This window comes from Anopheles funestus, chromosome X (assembly GCF_943734845.2).
Source record: "Anopheles funestus chromosome X, idAnoFuneDA-416_04, whole genome shotgun sequence".
In the NCBI taxonomy this organism is placed as follows: domain Eukaryota; kingdom Metazoa; phylum Arthropoda; class Insecta; order Diptera; family Culicidae; genus Anopheles; species Anopheles funestus.
This window is the reverse complement of record NC_064597.1, coordinates 1226658-1249276: the sequence shown is the minus strand read 5'-3', so window position 1 is coordinate 1249276 and position 22619 is coordinate 1226658. Positions and strand designations below refer to the sequence as shown.

Genomic DNA, 22619 nt, shown 5'->3' with positions numbered 1-22619 from the left:
ACAAATGTTCAAATTCAAATGTTCCAGATTACCATTTCCGGTGCCACGTTGCAGAAGCTTTGGAAGGAACTCCAAGGACTTCATGTTTTGCTACAGTTGCCCAATCCACACAATGTCGGATAACCCTAAACATTTTTGCGAGCGTGATAACAGGTTGGTTAGAGATCAGGACAGGGAAAAGGGATGAAGAAAACAAGAATCTTGCAGTATCGCTACTCTAGACACGCATCATACAGAGAGCATGGCCATGATAAGAATGGCGAGAGACTGTGAGAGGTTACGGTTCCACTGATAAATGCGGCTGCCAGCCTGCCAGCCTGTATATCCTGACACACGCTGTGCGAAAAGAGTTCGTCCCATGCTCCGGTACGTTTCTTTGTGCGGTTGTGGACGAACACAGCGGTGAACACAGCAAACCCGTGCCGAACTAATGCGAATGCGCGTGGAGCATATACGTCCTGCAGTAAAAAGAACAGGACACCCTGTAGGTTTGAGGAGAAGGGCGATGCGTGGTAGTGTAGTACTCATAAAAAATTTACTCCACACTCTACGGTGAACCGTCGGTGTGGTAAAGGAGAGACGAACTGTTGAAGGAAAAGCTAAAATGTTGAATGTGTTGGTGCATTCCAGCAACAAGTTTTCCAAGCTCATTCTACCTCTCCTCTCTTCTTCAGCCACCTTGTATCTTCAACATCTTCAACAGTGTTAGATACTGCATTGCCTTGATGGACGTTCAACTTGCTCAATTACAGATCTACTGTTTACTGCAAGTGGTCTAAGCTATCGTGTAATGAGATCTGATATTTACAAAAGCTATTCTAATCCTAATTCTTCATCACCTTCGTAAGATTGTACGTGGAATAAAAATAGATATTGGCTAGAAGTATTTAACAATAAATTAAACGACTCTTTCAAGCGTGATATGGCTCTTTCATGAGAGACTTGCCAACTTCTGAGGTTTTTAAAATTATTATTTATTTAAATTTCTTTGAGTGATTACAGTTAACAGGAATTACAATAACTCTTTGTAGAGAATAGAACTAACTCACTCATAATTTGTGATTGAATATCGCAAGAAATTGGTTTGATAAATTTCGTAATGCTCCATACGCTTCTATCTCAAACCCGTTGGCCATTTTCCAGCGTTCGAAAGAAGCTGATTGTGTCACAGAATTTTCTGTAACTGCCGTACCCAACCTTGAAATGGAAATCAAGATATTAGGCACGTAACTACCGTAGTGTTCTGCAGTATTATATCCATAGTCTAAGTTTCCGTCAGAACGGAAGTTTTAACCTGAAGCATGTGTATACCATTTAGACAGCAATAAATCGTATGGATGTGAATCCTTAAATATCATCCTCTGTCTGTTTTTTTTTTTGTTCCTCAAAGGGCAGTTGCAGTGGGCACTTGTTCAAGTTTTCCATTTCTGCAATGCCTAGCAGACTAATCATCCGCACTATTCGTCTTAAATATCGTTTTTGGTGATATATGACACCGATTTAATCGGTTGCCTCGTTGCTCGCCTCGGTAATGTTGCCAACTACATTCCGGAACGATCCCATTTGCTAAAAAAAAAACAAACAGCAACATTTTTGGCCAACGTTTTCGTCTCAACAAATCGATCAACTGATACGTCTCGCGTTTGCGAAGAAACCCGAGACACCATATTGCTTGTTTCTTTATTGTCAGTAGTATTGCTGCCAAAAAGATTTTTTTTGTTGTTTAAACCAATCGCTACAGATACACAAGACCATTTGGACGGGAGCATTCGCATTGGTTTGGCTAGCGAACAGGTTGCCCACCCTTAAAACGCACCACTTTTTTGCACGGACATCCCAATCGTCTTCCTGTCCTAATCAAGCGGTCCGCCATAGGTAGCTGAAACGAAATATGGCCGGAATGTTCTTCCGCGCTGTCAAAATGATTGAAATTTATGTGTTTGCCACTAGTGGTTCGGTTGCTTCTGGCACGAATCGCTAGTTGTGAGTGGCATTCCACCGGGATTTTCTTTGACTTTTGACTAACTAGCGAAACTTACCGAGACAGAGGAAGAGAAACACAAAAAATACAAACAACCGAAATCAAATACCGTACGAGAAAAAAAGTAAAAAAGTTTTTCGTTTTTATCCAACAACTCACGCAACATCTAACTTCTGCCGAACCTTCTCTACACTTCTGTAAATCCAGTGAACACACAACCGGCATTGGCCTGATTATTGGCCGTATAAAAATAATTCAATTTGCTTGCCATTTATTATTAATGGCAGGAGAGGGCGAAAACTTCACAACTTCGTGCTAAAACGCACGATCGAAGGGTAGGATCTAGGAGGGAGCGTGCTGCCACAGGATTTTCAGGTTCTTGTCCCCTCATTTCTCTTGCTTGAGGTACAACTACCGATAAAACTACTCCATTAACTAAAACGGTTTATTACCGAATGCTTACGGGTTGGCATGAGCAAAAAAAATTATGTTAATATCGTTCATATTTTTTGGAGCATGTTCTAGCATCATAAACCGTTCCGAAGAGGGTCATGAAAAAGCTTTTCCGTACTTGATTACCTAAATAAATATGCTCCTTTATATTCTGTCAAATTATTCCTTTTTGTCAACCTTTCAAATGGTTACTAAATCGAGCTGGAATGTAAAACCATTTCAATACGGTTCGCGAGCCTTCCAGAACTGGCGTACTTGATTTAATTTTACCCCCCCCAGTTGGTGCCGTGACCAGGAAGCACGTAAAAAAGGACAAACGAATAAATTGAAAAAAGAAACAAGCGTCAAATAAATAAACAACCATTGCCACTTATTTGTCTTACATGTTTTATCGCACGTGTGTTGCAATTCATTTTCATGTAGTTTATTAGTATTATCGTTACGGTTACTATGATTATTATCCAGCAGCACATTCATCAATTGGCGCTGCGCCCAACGCTAATATCTTCTCACATTTTTTGTTGTTGTTGTGTGTCTTCTCTTTTCTTCTTCTTCTTTGTTTATGTATTTCAAGTTAGATACTAAACTATTTAATAATCATTACATTCAAATTAGTCGCAGTATTCACAACGTCTTCCATCACCTAAGCTACACAGAGGCCCCCTGTGTCCACCGTACGACCATTGTTGACTATCACAATCACCTTTCGTTCTTTCTTTTGTTTTTTTTTCTTCTACTTTCTTCCGTATGTTCTTGCTTGGCCGTTAGCGATCTTACACGCTAGGTTTGGCATAATTTGTCGGGATTATTTTTTTTTGCCGTACTGCCATCACCTATCCTTGTCCTATAGCTGCTAAGTTTATGTCCTTTCTTTGTCCTCGCTGTTATGAAAGGTCAAATCAGTGCACTATTCTCGACATAATTCCAACAAGCTCCCTAGAGGTAGGACGCATACTACCTGCTTATTATGCCTATTTTATGTTACGCTTTCTTTCTAGCTAGGTGCTAACCTGCTGACACTAGTCGAGTCCCGATCAGTCGTTGAAAGTACATTATTGTAAACTGCTTTAAAAACTCAATTCATGGTAAGACGAGAAAGCTACCATACGATTGGCCTGCCAAAAAGGGAGTCAATACCAAGGGATCTTAAGCCATAAACTGTGCAACAGTGGCAGCTTTGTTCGGTTTGAAATAAACGTTACCAGTAAGTAGTGGAAATACCTTGAGGATTTGATCGTATCCGACTGAATCTTTGTTTTTTTCCCGGCTACGACAAGCTAGCACATCGATCTGTGACGTACATTAATACTAGAAGATGGCGTTATGCCGTCGTAAAGCAAAATTGGACAAATTTAAACTACATCAATACGTCCCTGGCGTCCGGTACCAGCGTATGGATGAGCGCATCGAAGTTATCGGCATCCACAACACCACAACCATGCGTTCTTCTAATCCGGTTCGTAATTCTTCTGCTTTACCGCTTCTCGCTCAGCGGACAGTGGATGTAACTTAACTTGCGGCCTAACACAAACCCCATCTATCTATATCTGTTGCACGAGTGTTCTACTCCTGTCGAGTACACATATCCTGGCGTCTTGGGACAGTAATACATCGTAACCTTAAAACTTAACATCGATCTGCCATGGCATTGTTGTTTTGTTCGAAGTTTGTTCGAAATTCTTTGCCTGCTCCAGCGCCAATGGGCATTACATACTAGTTTTGCTTAAGCTATCCCTTGACATGGAGTAGAAACTAATCTCATTAAACAGAGGAAAGAAAAATAAAAGAAAGCAACAGAAAGAGATAGAGAGAGAGAGCGAAAGAATGAAATGGAAAAGAAAGAGATGGAGAGTGAGAGAGAGAAAGCGCGCGAGAAATAGAAACAGCAGTATGAAATGGCAGTACGTGATGAGACCGTTTTATTCATCCGACTCCAGTCAGTCTACGGAGCTTATTACATCTAAATTACACTTCGGTATCGTACAATATAAATGTCGCGTTGCTAACTCCCCCGTTACCAACCAATCCCCTCCAAATTCAATTGGGATCAATGCTTAACATCTGCACTGTAAATTCATTTCTGCTAACCACGTTTTTCGTTTCACTTCAAAATCCAAAGGACCTCCTTAAGAAAAATGTTTGTTTAGCGATGGATGACGAGCCGAGCGGGGGGGTAAGGTTCATCTAGATGAGAATTTAATCTTTGATTGCATCGAGCACATCACCTTTACAGTTGGGTGGAGCGCGCTTTACTGCTGTACCTGACCTATAGAGCTTATTTCTAGCGGCAATCGTACGCTAGGTTAGTTAGATTAAAACACAATATGAAACAAAAATGTAGCTAAAAACTAATGGTTTCGCTCCTCAACTTTTTTCCTTCCCACACGTCCTTCTCCCCCTAGCCCCATTCAACCAATTTTCCGCCTCTGTCTAAACAACGCACATCATCGTTGAAGAGCTAAGCTTACATTGAATAAATCATAAGAACAATCGGAGCTCTGGCTAATGTAGCGAGCTGGAACGCTATATACCGTTGGGCATGGTGTAGCATTGTATATATTAAACCACTCTTCTTTTTTTTAATTACGGAAAGTGTAGCAGCTGGGTACCTCGCTTTCTCAGCAGTTGCGTGCGTTCAACTTCTAAATGCACCGTGTGTAAGTATCGTGCAGCTATTGAAGAACTTATTGCACTATTGAAGATGTGTACGGCAACACCCTAATCCTGACCCTGGATGAACATCGGTTTGCATCTGGATCACTAGTCTTCGTACAGCTGTACATGATTGGTGAGAAACAAATCAAAGCACTATGCCTCCGGTAAGGACGGTCCCAAGGACTATCCTAGGCTAGTCAATATAGCAACACAAATTTCCGCTGGTAAAGACAAATATAATAGTTTGTGAAACATTCTAGAAGAAATAACGTCCTTGTTATCACACAGCATCTACACGATGCGCAGTTGTAATTCTGTACAGAAATCAATACGTGTTACACTTGCTGCAGTGTACTTCCACCAAATCGAGTTATCGTCATACAAATGTGTTTTTTTAAACGTAATTAAAATGCAATTGAAGTTAGTAAATATTTCTAAAAAAAAATACAGTAAACAAATAGCCAGGCATTAACGCTGTTATCATTTATGTTAAATTGTTGCATCCATGTGTTGCATGTGTTGTCCGAATTTTGATCTAACACTGTTACGAGTACACAGTTGTTTTTGGGGGAGGAAAAAGTGCTACAAAAGAACAAAGAAAAACACAGAAACAAAAAAGATAAATTTCCATTCATGAACGATAAATATTAATATTCTACGCAAGACTAGTTTCGCATCGGAAACTAAATAAACTGACTGATCGAAGAAAATTTCACAACAAATTTTTCATCGAAGACATAGGCTGCCTGTAGCATAAAAGTACGAAAGGACATCGTTTGCCTGCCTCCTTGCACTATAAGAATGGATATGGGACGGGTAATTCAATAATCCTGCTTAGTAATTACATCTAAATCATATGACTGTACACCTAGTGATCCAGTTGTGCCCCTTTGCAGCTAGATCGACGAACCAGGTAAGGTTTCTGTGGTTTCTGGCGGTTTAATAGGGATATCGAAATGACGTGTACGGTGGTCCAGGCGGCAGAAATACGCCCTATCGCTACGTACAACGTACACATACACGCGCGACCGCACAATAGTAATTGGTTGTGCTTTCGTGTTTCGTGTTTGAGATCGTCGACTAGACCAATAATAACCTAAATTAGTCCTGCAGTAATTTTCTCGTGCTGCTTGGAACAGTATTCTTCCTTTGCTTCCTTTTGCTTTCGAGGGTTTCTGCCTTTCGCCTACTCTCTGATGATGTTCCAAACCGAAACGAGATCGCTAGTGAGAGTAAACTGTATACTTTCAAAATAGAATAAATCTATAAACATAAATCTTCCTCATTCCAACCACAGTGAAACAGAAAAGCTGCTCCAGCATGGCAGGAATATGGACTAGAAAAATAAAAAAAGAATTTGGCAATAAATTAATGCTACATTAGAATTTTAAAGCAAACATTCAACATTTCACGGTCTAAACAGGAAAACAAACGAGAAGCAGAAACAATGGCTATAAAAATGAAAGCCTCAATAAGCGATCTCGGAATGGTTTAGGAACACCGATGCCTTTTTGCTATGGAGATATCCGGTTTGCTGTACGTTGCGCCCGTGATTATCCCGAACGAACGCAACACTGTTATCGTACGCTACACGTGCGCACGCCAAATGATCCTGTTGGAAGCACTAGCGACTTCGCGCGAGGAAGTTTCTGCAGTACGTTCTCAGCGCTGCTATCTTTCCCCATCCTTCTCGTTCCCTTCCCTTCCAACTAGCACTACCAAGTAGTGCTAGACGAATCTTTACACCAGCAGCATCATCATCAGTCACGGTGCGTGATTGGGTGGGAGGTCCCGCGCTACCAGCTGGTACCATTTCCGGCACACGGTTGAACGTCAAGCGTCGATGGAAACGATAAGAGTAAGAATCTCTGCAAAAAAAAGAGGTAACGAGCAAAAACTTACTATATAGAATTGTATGGTGATTAAGAGTGAGTCACACTGATTAAGAGTGAGTCAGTGAGTTTAATCCTGCGTATGCCAACAATACTCACCGTTGTTTGCAGCCCACCAACCGTGCTGCTGCCCCGCTGAACGTCTCCACCATTCGAGGCAGGTGGATAGACTGCACCGCACTGTACGTCGGTCGATATCGTTGCTGGCGGTTGCTGAACGTACTGGGCGCGTAACATCAATCCGTTTCCACCGCCACCGCCACCACCACCACCGCCACTAACGCTACCTCCACCGCTGGTATCACCTGTACACGATGTTGTTGATGGTTGTTGAAGATGCTGCGACCGTTGTAGTATCCCGTTGCTACCAACACCAACCGCACCGGTGCTGTTAATAACACCATTACTACCATTGTGTACCATCATGGACGTTGGGGAATGATGTGGTTGCATCGTCATCGTACGTGCCGGTCCCACTATTACACCCGGCGTGTTGCTAATGATTAGATTCGACACGGGACAGTGTGCCTTGCCGGTGTGTTCTCCGTTGCGCAGCAGTGTTACAGCAGGCGTTGTTACCGGTGATATCGGTGCTGCGGTTAACGTACCGGTGGAGGACACAGGCGAACAGTGCACGTTGGACGGTGCCATTATAACGCCATTCGCTGCGCTAGTGGCAGTGTTCGCTGTGTTGCTAGTGGTGTTCGGTGCTTCCAGCAGCGGAATGTCGCGCGTGTGCGTTTCGTTGCCAAAGATCAGTCGCAATCGTTTCATCGGCAGTCCGATACCGCCATTCCCAACACCCTCGCAGACGCCCGTCGTACCCGTAGCGGCACTCGTTACCGTATCGCCGTACATCGTACCACCGGTGGCCGGGTTCGCCAGTGACCAGTGGACATTAATTCGCCGCATCTCATCGCCCCAATCATCCCGACCGACGGTATCAGTCGGTTCGGTACGTACACCGCGCAGTGCGGTCGGCTGCAGTATCACAGACTGTAGTGTTTGTTGGTGGGGATGATGGGAAAAGTGATTAGCTGGGTATTGGGTCCGCTGATACACCGTTGTTTCACCCCCGGCCAGTCCACCCTTGGATGAGGTGGTGGTTGTCGAGGTGGTACTGTTGGCGTCCACAGTTCCATTGTGCTGCTCCATTACGGATGTTACCGGAACCATCGATACTGGTGATGGTGGAGGCAACGAAGGTATTGGTGGCGGTGGTGGTGGAGGTGGTGGTGGCGGTGCTACCACCGCACCGCTCCCTCCACCGTTGCCACCCATTTCGCTGGTCTCGTCGAACGCTGCTGCATCTTGCGGTGTTGTGCAGGTACGATACTTTTGCCTCTCCTTCACCGTACCGTGCTGCTCCGCACAGACCGCATCGTACAGCTGCATACGTCGCTGCCGTTTCGCTTCCTTGCGCAATCGGCGTGCCTCCTTCGATGCTTTGTGGCGTTTCTTGCGCTTCTGCGACACGAGACTGCTGCAGCTGCTGCTGTACGACGTAAGGTCCTCCTCTTCATCCTCGTCGACCTTCGCTGCTTCGTCGACGATGTCTCGCGTCCATTCCCTGTGGTGCGGCAAACGCTTCTCACCACCGTTGGCAGGTTCGCCGTCGTGCCGGTACGCTTCATCCGCTTTCGCTCTAGAATGAAGTGCACCATCGCTTAAAGAATGTGTACTACTGCTGGCGGGTGAATCGTATGTAAGAGAACGTCTACTAAGATTAGCTGCACGACACGTCGATCGGTACGGGCGGTCTGTTTCTTCCTCACGCTCTTCCTCCTCCCCTTCCTCATCTAGTTCCCGTAAACCTTCCATGCGAAGTATTTCGTACTCGCGCCGGAATGCGCTCGGGCTGCCACCGTTGTCTGCATCGCTTAAGCTATTACCGGACTCGATTATCTCATCGATCACCGGGCTACGCTTCATGCGTAGCGTCAGCTTTAATCTTCGTTCCGGTGTTCTCATCAACGGTTCGATCGCTGGCGCCGTGGAGGAGGAAGGAGATAGCTTGGTGCTGGCACTGCTAGCCGTATGGGTTGTTGGGTTAGTGACGGTAGCAAGCAACGCACCGTTCTCTGTCTGGGATGGGGTGGAAGAACTAATTGCCATGCTGCTGATACTGTTGGAACCGTGAGTGCGCGTTGCCGTATCGTGCACCCGATACGCATCGTTGCCATCGTTAGCCGTACGCTGCTTGCCGCACTGCAGTATCTTCGACAGTATGATGTCGTCCTCGTCATCGTCGTCCGATACCGTCGTTACCGGTGTCGGTTGCTCACTACCGTCATCATCCCTACCGTACGTGGTGCTCCCGACCGAGGTGGACTGTCCGTCCCCGTGTGGGTGTGCATCCCTTCTGCGGTTAGCTTTACCGGCCGGTTGACTATTGCTACCGGATTCCCGTACCGGTTCACCCGGTACCTGTGCCGGTCGTATATCGGCGGATGACCATGACTGCCGTAACCGATCGACGTTCACCAGATGCGGTGCGGCATGCAAACCGGTACCGATCACCCCGCCAACATCATCGTCATCCGTCGTCGAGACAGGTTTCATGCGCAGCTTCAGCTTTAAACGATGCTGTTCAGCAACCTTCTGCAGTGTCGCACCCTTGTATCGCGCAGACGAAACCGATGAGATAGACGAAATGGATGAAGAAGAACAGGACGATGAGGAGGAAGAGGAAGAAAAGCTTGACAGGATGGGGCTACGGTCGGTCGTACGCTTCTGCAACCCAAACACGGTGGAGCTCGTCGGGATGTTGCTGTGTAGTAAGGTGTTGCTGCCGCTACTACTGCTGCTGCCTTTACCACCAACGCCACCGTGTGTCGCTGGATGCTGCCACAAAACATCGTCCTCATCGTCGTTGTCCTCTTCTTCCCCTTCCTCCTCATACCCGTACCCATCAGCCGGTGTGTTTCCCGTTGCCGTAGCGCTGACGCAAGCGTTAGCAGTTTGATGTTCGGTAGACCTTCTCCCATTGACAACCAAATCCTTACCACTAGATCGTTTTGTTGGTGACAGCTGCTTCCGGGTGCGAATGTTCGCTGCAGGCATAAAACCAGCCTGGCTCGTTCGTGTCTGCTGCAATCGCTTCAATAGTGCACCGGCTTCGTCAACTGCTGCTGCACCATCCACACCTTGCACCATCGCTCCCCGCTCGACATCTTCTTCGCGCTGGCGTGACGTCTGTAGCTTCGTTTTTCGGCTTCGGCTACCTCGATTCGAGGACGTTGCCTTCCCGGTGCGCGTTTGTTGTTCGGTTGTGTGCTCATCCTCGCCCACGGTGGTTGTAACCGTTGACCAGCCCCTTCCAAATCGGACACTATCACCGTTCATGCTACTACCTCCTTCACTCCCATGCTCCTCCGTCCCAACACGTGACGCGTTCGAACGGGAGGTGGCCGACGATTTGGGGTGCTTTTGCGTTCCACTAGCATCCGTTGCTGCTTCGTGATCTTCCAGCAAACGTAACATACCGCGCGTTACCCGTGGACTTATTTCGGATTCGGATTCCCCAGCTGGCAGTATCGAAATGCTTTCCGGACCCATTCCTGTCCCGGTGACAAGGTTGGTAGCATTCGCCACGCGTAAAGACATTCGACGGGTCATGATTTGCTGTGAACCATTGTTACCACCGACCAGACTGCCGCCGGCACGTTTAGCCGACGCGTTCCCTCCTCCACCCTGTCCCTCCGGTGTCGTTTCTCTCGGTCGCTTGCGGCTCGTCGTTACCTGAGAAACCGAACGGTGCGTTACCGGTTGCTTGCGGTTGGACGACGACGACAGTTGCGACTCGTCTGCCGTAATACCGGCAGCAAACGGATTCGAATGTTGCTGTTGGTGGTGCTGTGGATGAGCCGTGGTTGGGTTGCGAAGTGCGTAATACCCGTTCGGCGGTGTACCATCGAGCGTGTCATCGTGGAACGTATATATGCTTCGGCTGCTGCTAGTGTACATGCTCGCCCGACGCTTTCGATTGCGCACGGACTGTTGACTAAATGGCAGATGCGCTTCCGTACCGGTGCCCGAGTTGCACGAGTGCATACTGCTGCTGCTGCTGCTACTTCTGCTGCTGCAATCATCATCGATCACAATCACATCGTCGGTAAGATCCTTACCGGACCGTGCATGTACCTTCCCGGGTGCTACCGATGCTGCCCGTCGCCGTGGACCATTCTCTGCCGAATGCTTCTTTTTTTTACGCTTCGTCTCGTTCGTCTGGTGTCGAGTGGTCGCGTTGCACGATGGTTTACCGGTCGCAGGTTCATCGTACGGTGCCGTATCGACAATACTGTAGCTGCTGTACCTTCGCCGAGGGTTTGTCTTGGTGCCGAGCGCCCTACTCTGATGTGGCACCTTACCGTTACCCTCCTCGAACGTACCGTCCCGTTTCTTTTCCTGCCCTTTCGAACATTCGTCCGGTTTCGCAGCGGACGTCTTCATACTGCTGCAGGTTGATGAACGTGTGGCACGTTTTAGCTGTGACTCACTTTTCTCGGTTACCACCTTTTTGCTACCGTGACTGGCTGTACTGTTATCATCCACCTCCGGACCAAACTGACCGCTAGACGTGGCAGAACCGTCGTGTGGACGTCCGTGTGGTGGCAACGGTGCAACAACCGCCGCATTCGTGCAGTACGGCTTCTGCTGGGCGAGTAGCATCTCCGCATCGTACTTCGTCATGCCCTTATCGCGCAGTTCGCGCACCGTCAGCATACCGAGCGCGGACGGTGGCTCCTTCCCGATTGCCGTCAGCTTTCCACTGTTCAGATCGCCAACACCACTACTACCACCGGTGCCGACACCATTGTTACGCTTGTTTTTCATCCTGTTTAGCCGGTTGTCGGTTTCGCGCAGCCTGTACCGCACGCCAGCACCGTTTGCTGTGCCGACGATACCAACCACTACGCCACCAAGCCCATTCACACCGCTTCCCGCTAGGGCCGGATCGTATCCTGCCCCACCATCCGGCCCTTCACTTCCGGTACCGCTGATACCACCTGTAGTGCTACCGCTGCCGCTCGAGCTGGTATCGCCCGCACCGTTGTACAGTGCTGCGCTCTCGATGAGCCGTGCCCGGGCGGCAAACGCACCGGTGCCACGCCTTTCACACGTTTCACACTCGCAGTAGCAGTTGTTGTCGCCGAAAAAATCTTCCCCATAGAAACAGGTAATTTCCTCGCCTACCTCAATGTCACGCAGCACCTTTACGCAGGCTGTATCGCGCCCGGTCGCTACGAATTTGCAGTTAGCGCGACAGTCGTGGTTGATGTACGCAGCCGGTCCTAACCACAGTTGGGCACAGTTCTTACGGCAGCTGTACATTACGGAAAAATCGTTCCGCCCCGGATACAACAGATCGGCTTCCTCGCGTTCGGTCAGCTCCGCGATACAGCCCACCAGGCATTCAATTTTCTCATTTTTCATCCAGCGCCGGGTGGAACAAATTTTGGCACCTTTCTGACCCTCGAGCGAGTAACGATAGCAGGCCTCGATCACAAACCCGGAATGCTGATCAAACACCCGAAGGTAGCGATAGATCTAGTGGAAGAGAAAAGAACGATGACGTTATTCGCCAAAAAAAACACATGTGCTTAACAGAGTTTGCTTACGTGTGCCTCTAGTCGCTTCAGTGCCAACTTGTTTTTATTCAACACGGATCGTGGCATCCAGTTGCCGTTCATAAGCTGCTGGTAGCATTTTCCATAGTTTTGTGTCCTTATAAACTCCTCTATGATGTTCTTGATCTCATCTTTATTTGCCTTGAGCGGCCGATACTTAAGGCTCATTTTGTGTGTCTGAAACCCGAGTATGGTGTCGAGCACCAGACCGGTGGCGAGATCATCATTGTCGGACAGCTCTTTCGGTGTCATGCCGGTACCGGGGCTGGCTACCTGGGCCAGCCTGTGCTGATGGTTGCTGTTCCGTGCCTGCTGCTGTCCGGCACTGCCCGATGCGTGCCCGGACGACGCTACCACCATCCTGCCGGTGCTACTGCTAGTGCTGGTAGTGGTGATGCTGGTGGTACCGTCGTCACAGGACGACGCCTCGGTTGCTCCCCCTCCACTACCAGCAGCGGACCGTGGTGGATGGATGGCGCCACAGGATGACGCCGATGAGGAGGTGGACGTGGATGCTGCCGCTGTTACGCACTCCCCTGCCAACTGTATCCCTGCCGATGCGGATCCTGCTCCTGCTGGCGAGAACGACGACGACGACGACGACGGTTTCGCCTTCGTATCTGCTCCAGCGTGCTGCCGCTGCTGCTTCCTAGTGCTGGACGGTCCGGTAATCCTAGCGGCGCGACGCTGACCACCGCCAACGCAGTCGCCCGTCACCACAATCCGCTGCTGCGCTGCCTTTCCTGCCGCCGTTCGTCTACCACCACCACCGGCACTGCGTCCACCTTCGTCAGATGCTTCTACCGCAGCCGCCACCACTTCCGTTGGTTTCGCACTGGTGTCTACACAGCTACAAGTAGCTACGCACCAGACGGAAACTGACAGAGGTTGAAGAGCTACCGATCACCGTGCCTTAACTCTCGTTCCAGTCAAACACCGTTGCGCGAGCGGACCAGCGAATGTAAGGGAAGAGATATCAAAAGGTATGCGGCTGCGGTGTCTATAACGATGATGTTGGCAGCATTCGCACTACAATTGCCTCATTCTTAAGCTAAAATGAAACAGAAAAGAATTATGATTTTTCATCCACAGTTATAAAGTTCTTGCTTGCTTGTTGTGTTGTAGATAAAGTATTGAAACGATAGATTAAATTGCTTGTAACCATTTGCTAAACAATCGATTTATTTCGTAGCCAACGTGTTATTTTTTCGTCGTATTGCACTTTAAATATAACACAACACAACATACTTTATTGCCTCTAATGGCAAACTGCTGGCAATTGATTTTTATTGATTTGTTCAGCGACATAAAAAATGTATATTAACACGCACACATACAATCCACATTCTCAGATCAGTCAATTCACCCCTACCTAAAGCACACCCTGGTTTGCTTTCTTGGACAATGTTCTACCTTTATTCTTCATACCGTTTCTTCTCCAATTACTTCCGCTGAATTAACGGATCTACATGATTCCCTCCTGATTGAAACGCACGCACGTTATAAACGAAGGTCCGTTTTATTGCCTTTAGGAAAATAAAAACCAGTCGTTAAAAACCGGTAGGGTAGCAAAACACTATTTTCATCCTAACTATACGTACACACACAAACATGCACGTCCTCATAGACGTTCATAGACCAATGTGAAGTCGGAGAAATATATGCATATTGTTTGCTTTGAACTTACAAATTGGATGCATACTAGAAAAATTGTCAGCTGGAGAGTTAGAAAACCTATCAATTTTTTATCAACCATAATTTTATCGCACAGCTAGCTAACAAATCACTCGGTGCTGATGCTCTTTGCCAGGCCTACCATAATCAATTTAGCTAATAAACTAACAAAAGAAATCCTTACGCTGGACTTGCTTCTATTGCTCGTTTCTTGTACAAAACAAATAGCTCCCAACGCAAGCAAATTATGGCTGAAACAGGATTCCAGCAGTATTCGAACAGTACGTGTAAACATCCCGAAGAAATTCCCGTAAAGTGGCGACCTGACAGCTTAAACTTCAGCATACCAACCAAAACAGCATACGTACACGCACACAATTATCCAACGCGTTGTAAAGCTCGTTACAATTGTTTCCAGAGTTCAGCAGAAAGGGTATTGAAAGTTGAATTAATTTCCATTGTGTTCAGGTGCAAACTTGTTCCTTGTTTTATTTTTATTGAATTATTGGCTTATTAGCAAACAACTCAAAAAACTTTACATTAGTTTAAGTTTATTATATTATCGTATGCAACAAAGTTGGTAACTTTCCCTTTAATTCAGAAGTATTCGTCATGGCAATAAGTTTCGTCTACAGAAGTAATCGTCATAGCAATAATTCTTACTAAGTGGTTCTTCGTAACTAACTATCTTAAGATAATGTGGCCCATGTCCGTAGCCGAATGTATACGCCTGTATGTCTGTTTGCACCATCTTATATACCTATATCAGAGATGTCAAATCCATGCACACATCGGTGTGTTGGTGAAATCATCTCGCCTGTTTGTTTTGCCACCTCCTTCTCTAAAAGCAATTTTTCTTTGTTATACCCTGCTGCAATTGCTGCTGCATCTCGGTCCGTTACTCATGCGAGATTGTCTAGACAAAACGGTTAGAGACGCTTTCTTCTAGATCTTTTTAACGCCTTCCTATCACACGCCACAGCCCCTATGTACAGTGAATACGTACGCGGTGGGGAATGACTATTTCCCTGGTTGTGCTGCATCATGCGCAACCAGTGACATTGTGTAGGTGGTATCAATGATTGAAGGTATTGAACTGTTACATCCGTGTAAAAAGTTCGCATCTGCGTCGCTGCTGGAACTAGTGGAACAACTTCCACTTACAATAACGTACATTACATATGCGTTTGGTGGACGTAAAAACATCCACGACATATGCAGCACAAACACCTTGGGGAGAATGGTTCATGGCTGCTTTATGTCCGTTTCATAATTATGAATTTGACAGTTTTTTATCGTACTTGAAAGATGTGCTAGATTATTGGCTTTAGAGGCACCAACAACCATCATCTATTGCAAGTTGAGAAATCGGAAGGCTAACATTCTGTTGCCACACCGTTCGTATTTGATGACCAAGAGCACCAGCATACAGAGTAGTGATGGGCACTCGGTATCGAAATTTCCTGGTTCCAATTCCATATTCGAATTCGGTTCCGATTCCATGTTCGAAATCGTTTCTGGTTTCGGAGCCGATTCCGGATACTTCTTCTTTGCCAGGGTTTGCCACGGTACGACTAAGGAATCCAGCTTCTTGGGTTTTCCTTGGTTAATCCGCAGGTTTGTACACAATGTACACAAATTAGTGATGGGTCATTCGATTCATTTCATGGCTCGACCCGGAGCCTGGTGCAGTAAAATTGGAATCGACTCTTACTCCGACCACCGGTGCAGCGGATTCGGGCCGACCCGTAAATGTAGGCAAGTTCAGTAGTTCCGTCCCGAACTCGCTGCACCCACGGGTAGCAATCGTTTTCACCTACCGGAATCGTTGCACCTACTGGGCCTACTGAACCTGCTTCGACCCAAACTCGCTGCACCCACGGGTCGGAGTCGCTTATGGTAGTTGGACACACTGGACCTACTAAACCTATTTCGTCCCGAACTCGCTGCACCCACGGGTCGCTTATGGTAGCTTGCACCTACCGGAATCGTTGCACCTACTGGACCTACTGAAAATACTTCGACCCGAGTCCGGCCTGAACTCGCTGCACCCACGGATCGGAGTCGCTCATGGTACCGGAATCATGGAACCTACTGGGCCTACTGAACCTACTTCGACCCGAACTCGCTGCACCCACGGGTCGGAGTCGCTTATGGTAGCTTGCACCTACGGGACCTACTAAACCTACTTCGTCCCGAACTAGCTGCACACGCGGGACGGAGTCGCTTATGGTATATTGCACTTACTTGTATCTACGGGTCGACCCGGTAGGTTCGGGTCGACCCGCCAGACGCAAGTGACTCTTGGACTTTTGTTTGCATCGCTTTTGGTGACCTTTTCTTTGTGTACACTATTGGGTGGATCTCTCTTCTTGGCTTTAACGAGGTTACAAGGTCACGTCGGTCATTTCTGGCTTACTAGACTTATTTTACCACGTAGCCGGATAGCCGGATAGTCATTGGGTGGGTATCTTCAGTTATTTGAGTTTGATTGATGACGTACGATTTGTGGATCTCCAACATTTGTTAGGTTGTTTCTTTAGCATATAGTGATTGAAGTTATTTAAAATATGCTTTATGAGATAGTGCTTTGAAGCTAACAATATCATTGGTATGCCTCTGTCATGTCGCGAAACGTCAAATTGCTCTAGATAACTCTACCTTCTAATTATCTATATACCTTGGTCCAATTCCGAACCTACTATCCGGAATGGATTCCGGAAAATTTGGAGCGCTCCGGAAACGATTCCGACAGCATTTTGCCCATCACTAGTACAGAGCATAAGAGTAGCGCTCAGCGAGAGACAGAGAATAAGAAATAGAAAGAGCGAGACTCGCCGATACATAAAAGTAACCCCCATGCCATGGGGTGAAAAATTCACAACGAAATCTAGTTACGTTTTCACACTGCATTCCTTCTACCAGCCATTCATTCTCTCGACACTACGCGTGCGAGAGCGAATGATGAAAACTGAATAGTTCGCTGCACAAAACCAAATGCACAGAAATGAGATAGTTGCACTTGCTAAAAGCGCACGGGTGAAGGAGACGTCGATTTACGTTGAAGCAGTATATTTCTTCTTCAAATGGATAGTTTATCTTTTCCTTTTGCTGGACGGTTGATTGATTTCCTGATTGGTAGCGTTTTAATTGGTTGATTGACTGTACACACACGAACGTACACATATATACATCACACACACGCGGGCATAGAACCGTACCGGTCAAGGCAGGAATATGCAAAAAAGGAACGTCGACTAGACTGTCAGTCGTAATAAAATGCACTCGATTGCACTCGTTTGTCGGTTTAGCACAGTTCAGTTTCCGTCTTTCACTACCAACACACCACCATGACCACCATCTGGTCGTTCTGCTTTCAATCGCAATTCACACTTCATTTTTCCACCTGTCACCCCACCTGTTTGGCCTGTTTGGTTCACTGTTTCTACTTAAGCCAAAGACCGTACCCTACCGTTCATTAAAGACGTATCTTAATACACCTTTTTTGTGCAATTCAAAACCAAGAACAGCTATGTTGGAGAAATTACTATCGTGCAAAAACAAAACCTAACCTTTTCATTCACTACGGCACACTTGTACAAGTATACACACACATATACGGTTTCTTATTGGCAAATTTAGAACATCACTTACTGCGATCGATAAGCCGTCCGACAGCTAGACTGATCTGCCGAGCGAACTGTCAAAATTGAATGGCTCACCCTACACGAACGAGCAGCTCAGAAAACAATTGGTTGGTGAGAATAATTTTTATGTGCGAGAGAAAGAGTGTGAGCAAAAGAGCTGGTATGTATTGCAATCGACAACGACTGGAGGCACAGCGTGAAACTAACAACAGTAGGCTGGAATTTGCTCGACTATGAAAATTCAACTATACCAACTATGAAAATTCAATACCGGAGAAAATTGGCTGGAACATTCTCAGTTTTTCACATGCTCGAATCATTCAGGATTCAGATCGGAGTGCGTATATTTGATGATTGAATAATACATACGCACACGCACACACAAGCAACATCATACCATGAGAAGATGTTTCTTCCATTCGTACTAACGCACACAGCCACAGATTTACTCTCTACTCCAAAGCTGACGCACAGTAAACGTACCCATTTTCCTGTTGACATTTTAGTGGTTTTTCCTCTGGAAAACTACCGTGAAAACTCTCCATGATCATAGTGTCACAATAATTACAAACATTAAAAGCACAACGAAAGGTAAATGGAACTCCTCTCCTTCCAAAAAACCAAATTAAGAAGTCTGTTGTCACTATGGCGGCCGCAACTACCCAGCTGACATTTCGAGAAAACATTTGGCCCATTGTAATTGGTCTCTCGTTTTTTCATCATAGTAATAAAGCGAGAGGCCAATAGTGTTTTCGACCTAGCCTTCGGAATTGTTAGCTGGGGAAAGCAACAAGATAGAAAAGGAAACACTATTACATGGCTTTCTCTTTGTCATTTAAATTGCGTGAGTGAGAAAAAAAACCATATGCTTGTTCATTACCCATGAGACAGAGCTAATATTTGTCACCGGTCTGGTTTGTGCGTTGTGTGCGTACAGTTGGGGAATCGATTTTACGATTCAGTGTGAACGACCATTGTACTGAGAGATGTTGCGTTTCTTTCTCTTTCACTCTTTCACCTATATCACCTCACACACCTATACATTCTTTTATTTTACAGAAAACTAACAAAAATGCTCCACTCTCATTCCGTTCAAAGCAAACTACTGCAATTTCTTATTAGTCGACTATTTGATATGTTTCTATTGTCAGGCCCAACCACATACAGCCAAAAACGAGTAAAGGAACTCGAATATTTGCAATAAAGTTGATTTTGAATAAACAAATCACCAATACATTGACTGTAACTAACTGTCAAAACGATATCCAAGATGGTGGAACCAACAATGAGTTTATTTTTACGAAATCCGAACACTTCCAAACACTAGCACCTCGAAATTAAGCCTATTTAATGAACAATAATAATAATGAAAGAATTCTCACTTGCGGATGCATTAGTTGCATGTTCGGGAGTACAATTGGTCCCAAATGATTCAGAAAAAGAGGCCTACAAGTATCTGGTTCTCATGAAAAAGAACCGCACTGCACTCTCCGTGTACTGGTGCGTGTGCATTTGTTTGAAATCTTCACACACCCCAAGCACAGCAAATGAATGGAATGAGCGAGAAAGAGTAAAAGAGACAGCGAGATGGGGCCGAACAGGATTTTCTTTAGTTTCGTTCGGTTGCGATAGAATGTATGATTACTTTGCACACGCATATTTTTTTACCTGGCTCCTTTTTCTCAATCACTGAACACCAACGACGACAGGTGCCCGATTACAATAGTAATGATAGATTGCGAGGCGGCTGGGTGCTTATTCCCTCCCTTATCTCGTCGTCTTACTTCCGCTACTAAAAGACTGTTTCTGAGACCCTGCACAACTTCTTGCCGGGCGTACGCATACACACTGCCGTCCGTAATGAAAGATAAGCACAGGGCTGGCCAGTGCTTCGTAGCCGTTTTTATTCCCTATATCGTTCATTAGCAAGAGCAGTAATGATGGATACCGATCCTAGCTTTCCTTCTCTATCGCTCATGAACGATCACCCCAACAAATCGTTTGAATTCGTTTCACTCCTCTAGCTCCTTACGAGAGAAAGAGAACAGGAATGCTTTAAGTGTGTTGTTTCAACTTTCCTAGTTGCCCTTGTTGCTTGCCCTCTCTCTTCATCTTCTCTCCTTTAGCTATCTCATATCTTTCTCTACCTATACCGTCAGCTAAAGTACAAAATTGCTGTTCAAAGCAATTTGTGAAGAACGAGACAACTTCATTCATGAACCCTAATGAACACTAGAGCTGCCATATGTATGTGTGTATGCTTTGAATGTGTGCATTTCGATAAATGATTACAATTTGCGTACAAAAATCAACTATTTAGTCGACTTTTCAAATGTGTGATGTTTCTTAGCACACCAACACATACACACGGCACATTGCTACCTAACCTGGCTTTTCAATATGGCTGCGCTCGTACTCGTATTCAAGAAAGGCAATACAAACCTTCTCGTACGTACTTCACACACATACAACCATACTCACGCAGCATCGAAACCACACCAAACAAACGTACACTTCGCCATCTTGGCGTTTTTTTTTGCTTCAATTAGCTGACCAGAAGGAAAGTTGCAAATACTTACGAATTTCGCATCGGCATCCGAGATATAGCCATTGTTGCTAGGTACACACTCGCGGATAACCTTTTGACAATTGAAATGTATAGATTGAAACGTTGCTTCCTGCAAATGTGTTGTCTACGCTCTTTTTCTTTCGCTTTTCTACAGGGCTAGTTTCACGGGTATGGCCCTACGCATCGATTGTAGCACGGAAAACTGTTTGCTGCGGAACGATGAAAATACAGGTAGATTTTCTGTCCGATACTACCACATACAAACATCGTCGACGGACTGCTGCGCACACAGCGAACCTGCTGACGATTGGATTCTGTCATCCGCTGGATCTTCAGCGCCGCTTACACAACGTCCGTGATTCAAACGAACCGTTACAAAAGGAAATACAAATTATTTTTTTTAGAGCCTGTATTTTATTCTATATTATACTGATGACATTTATTATACGCTTTAAATTGTTTTTTCAAGTTTATATGGACAAGGTCTGCAGTGTTTTATTGATATTCTAACCACAGAACAAAAAAATATTTATTTCTAATCTAACCCTTTTATCTTGGATAGAACAAGACTTAAATCCTTAACATATTATCCATTTTATGTGATAATACCAGCGAATCCAACTAATCTCAACGATGTTTCATGTGAAAGTCCCTTATGAAATGCCTCAGTGCCTTAAGTGTCGTATCTTGCGCTTCCATCAAATCGCATGCCACTTCGATCGAATCACATGCCGCTATCGTTGAATCGTGTGCCATGTCACTGAATCGCGTGCTACTACGGTTGAATCGTGTGCACTAATTAAAGTGGGAAAGGTGGACTAGGTGGTCTTATAAGTTTGACGCGGAAGACATCAAAGTGGGTAAAGAGACTAGGTGGGTTTTTAGGTTTTAGGTGCCATAGTGGTACGCGATTTCAGTGACATGGCACACGATTCAATGCTAGCCGCATGTGGTTCGATCGAAGTGGCAAGAGATTCGATGCAAGCAGCACACGATTCGAACGTAGCTGGAAACAGGTGTAAGTTCCGATATGCCCACCACTATTCATGGATCAACAGTTCCTGCAGGCTTGGTTTAAATAAAGTTTTCTGTATAGTTTTCTTTTCAAGCAAAACACGAACATGATGACACTGGGGGGGCGGTATCATGCATTGCGTATTCTTCAAATATTTTTTTAAAACAATTTTTTTAAAATCGTTAACCTCGAAATATTCATAACGCTTACAAATGACAATGAGCAATACGAAGAAAAAACAATAAAAAGTGATTGAAAAATTTATTAGGACAATTATTTACCAAAGTGTGAAATACAGTGTTTAAGAACAAAAACATATTTATCTTTAAACCAATACAGGAAAAAACTAATGTGGTGTTATATGTGAGTTTGTTTCACATTCATGTATCGATTTCTATTAAAATATTACATGGGAATTCGATTCTCCATACGTTTATTCTCAATATCAAAGAAAAGAATATCTCTTTCTGTTGCATAATGTGTCGAAAATATCACAACAAGTGTGATGAGAACAAGAGTCTTAAAAAAATAGTTTGTGTAAATCTTTGCTACAATTTGTTGACGTTTCGTGATGCGTACTGTCAAAAACAATTGTCAACTGCCAAATTGTTAACTGAAATGCTAAAATGAGACAGACAAGCATGCTACCTCTTTCCCTCAAAAACCGTCTTCGTGAATGGATCGGCTTCACAGTAAACAAGTTCGCTCTATATTGAGTGGAATCGTGTACTTGCCAAGTAAACGTCAAAGCGCTAGGACGTACACGCGGGACGGTGCGTTCATTGATACTGTGCGTAGTTCGTTTCGTTTGATTCAATTTCATTAGTTGATTTGACATAGAACTAATAAAGAACAACAATCCAGTACACCTATTCGTCTGTTAAACCATTACTGCGAGTACAATAAACTCAGGGGGTAAATATCCACGTTTAAGTTACTTGATTAGTAATTTTAAATGCATCACCACCACCGCAGTGGTGCCAGACTTTACTACGCCGGACAAAACAAACCCATTCATCAATCAAAAATCCTTTTCAACCTTAGTGAAATGCATATGTGTGTATGTATATCTAGCTTCTAACATTTGTTGTTTTAACAACATT

At 45.3% G+C, this 22619-nt stretch overlaps 2 protein-coding genes across 4 annotated transcripts in view; one reads left to right on the top strand and one right to left on the bottom strand.

The window, feature by feature from the left end:
• Positions 1-2804: 2804 nt before the first annotated feature.
• On the bottom strand, positions 2805-13504 carry LOC125765475 (serine-rich adhesin for platelets). The gene is made up of 3 exons (XM_049430675.1): positions 12603-13504; positions 7081-12531; positions 2805-6957 (listed from the first exon to the last, which is right to left on the bottom strand). Exons 1-3 carry the CDS (start codon positions 12969-12971, stop codon positions 6886-6888), a joined length of 5892 nt encoding a protein of 1963 aa, XP_049286632.1. The 5' UTR covers positions 12972-13504; the 3' UTR covers positions 2805-6885.
• An 8685-nt stretch (positions 13505-22189) lies between these two features.
• The window catches only part of LOC125765482 (serine/threonine-protein kinase tousled-like 1), a 56160-nt gene continuing 55730 nt past the window's right edge, over positions 22190-22619 (top strand). For 2 of the 3 annotated variants that reach the window (XM_049430709.1, XM_049430695.1), the window contains exon 1: positions 22197-22431. The gene's annotated coding sequence lies outside the window, so the exon portion shown is untranslated. Of the gene's footprint in view, positions 22432-22619 lie in introns of all 3 variants that reach the window. The other variant, XM_049430727.1, reaches the window with a different exon arrangement.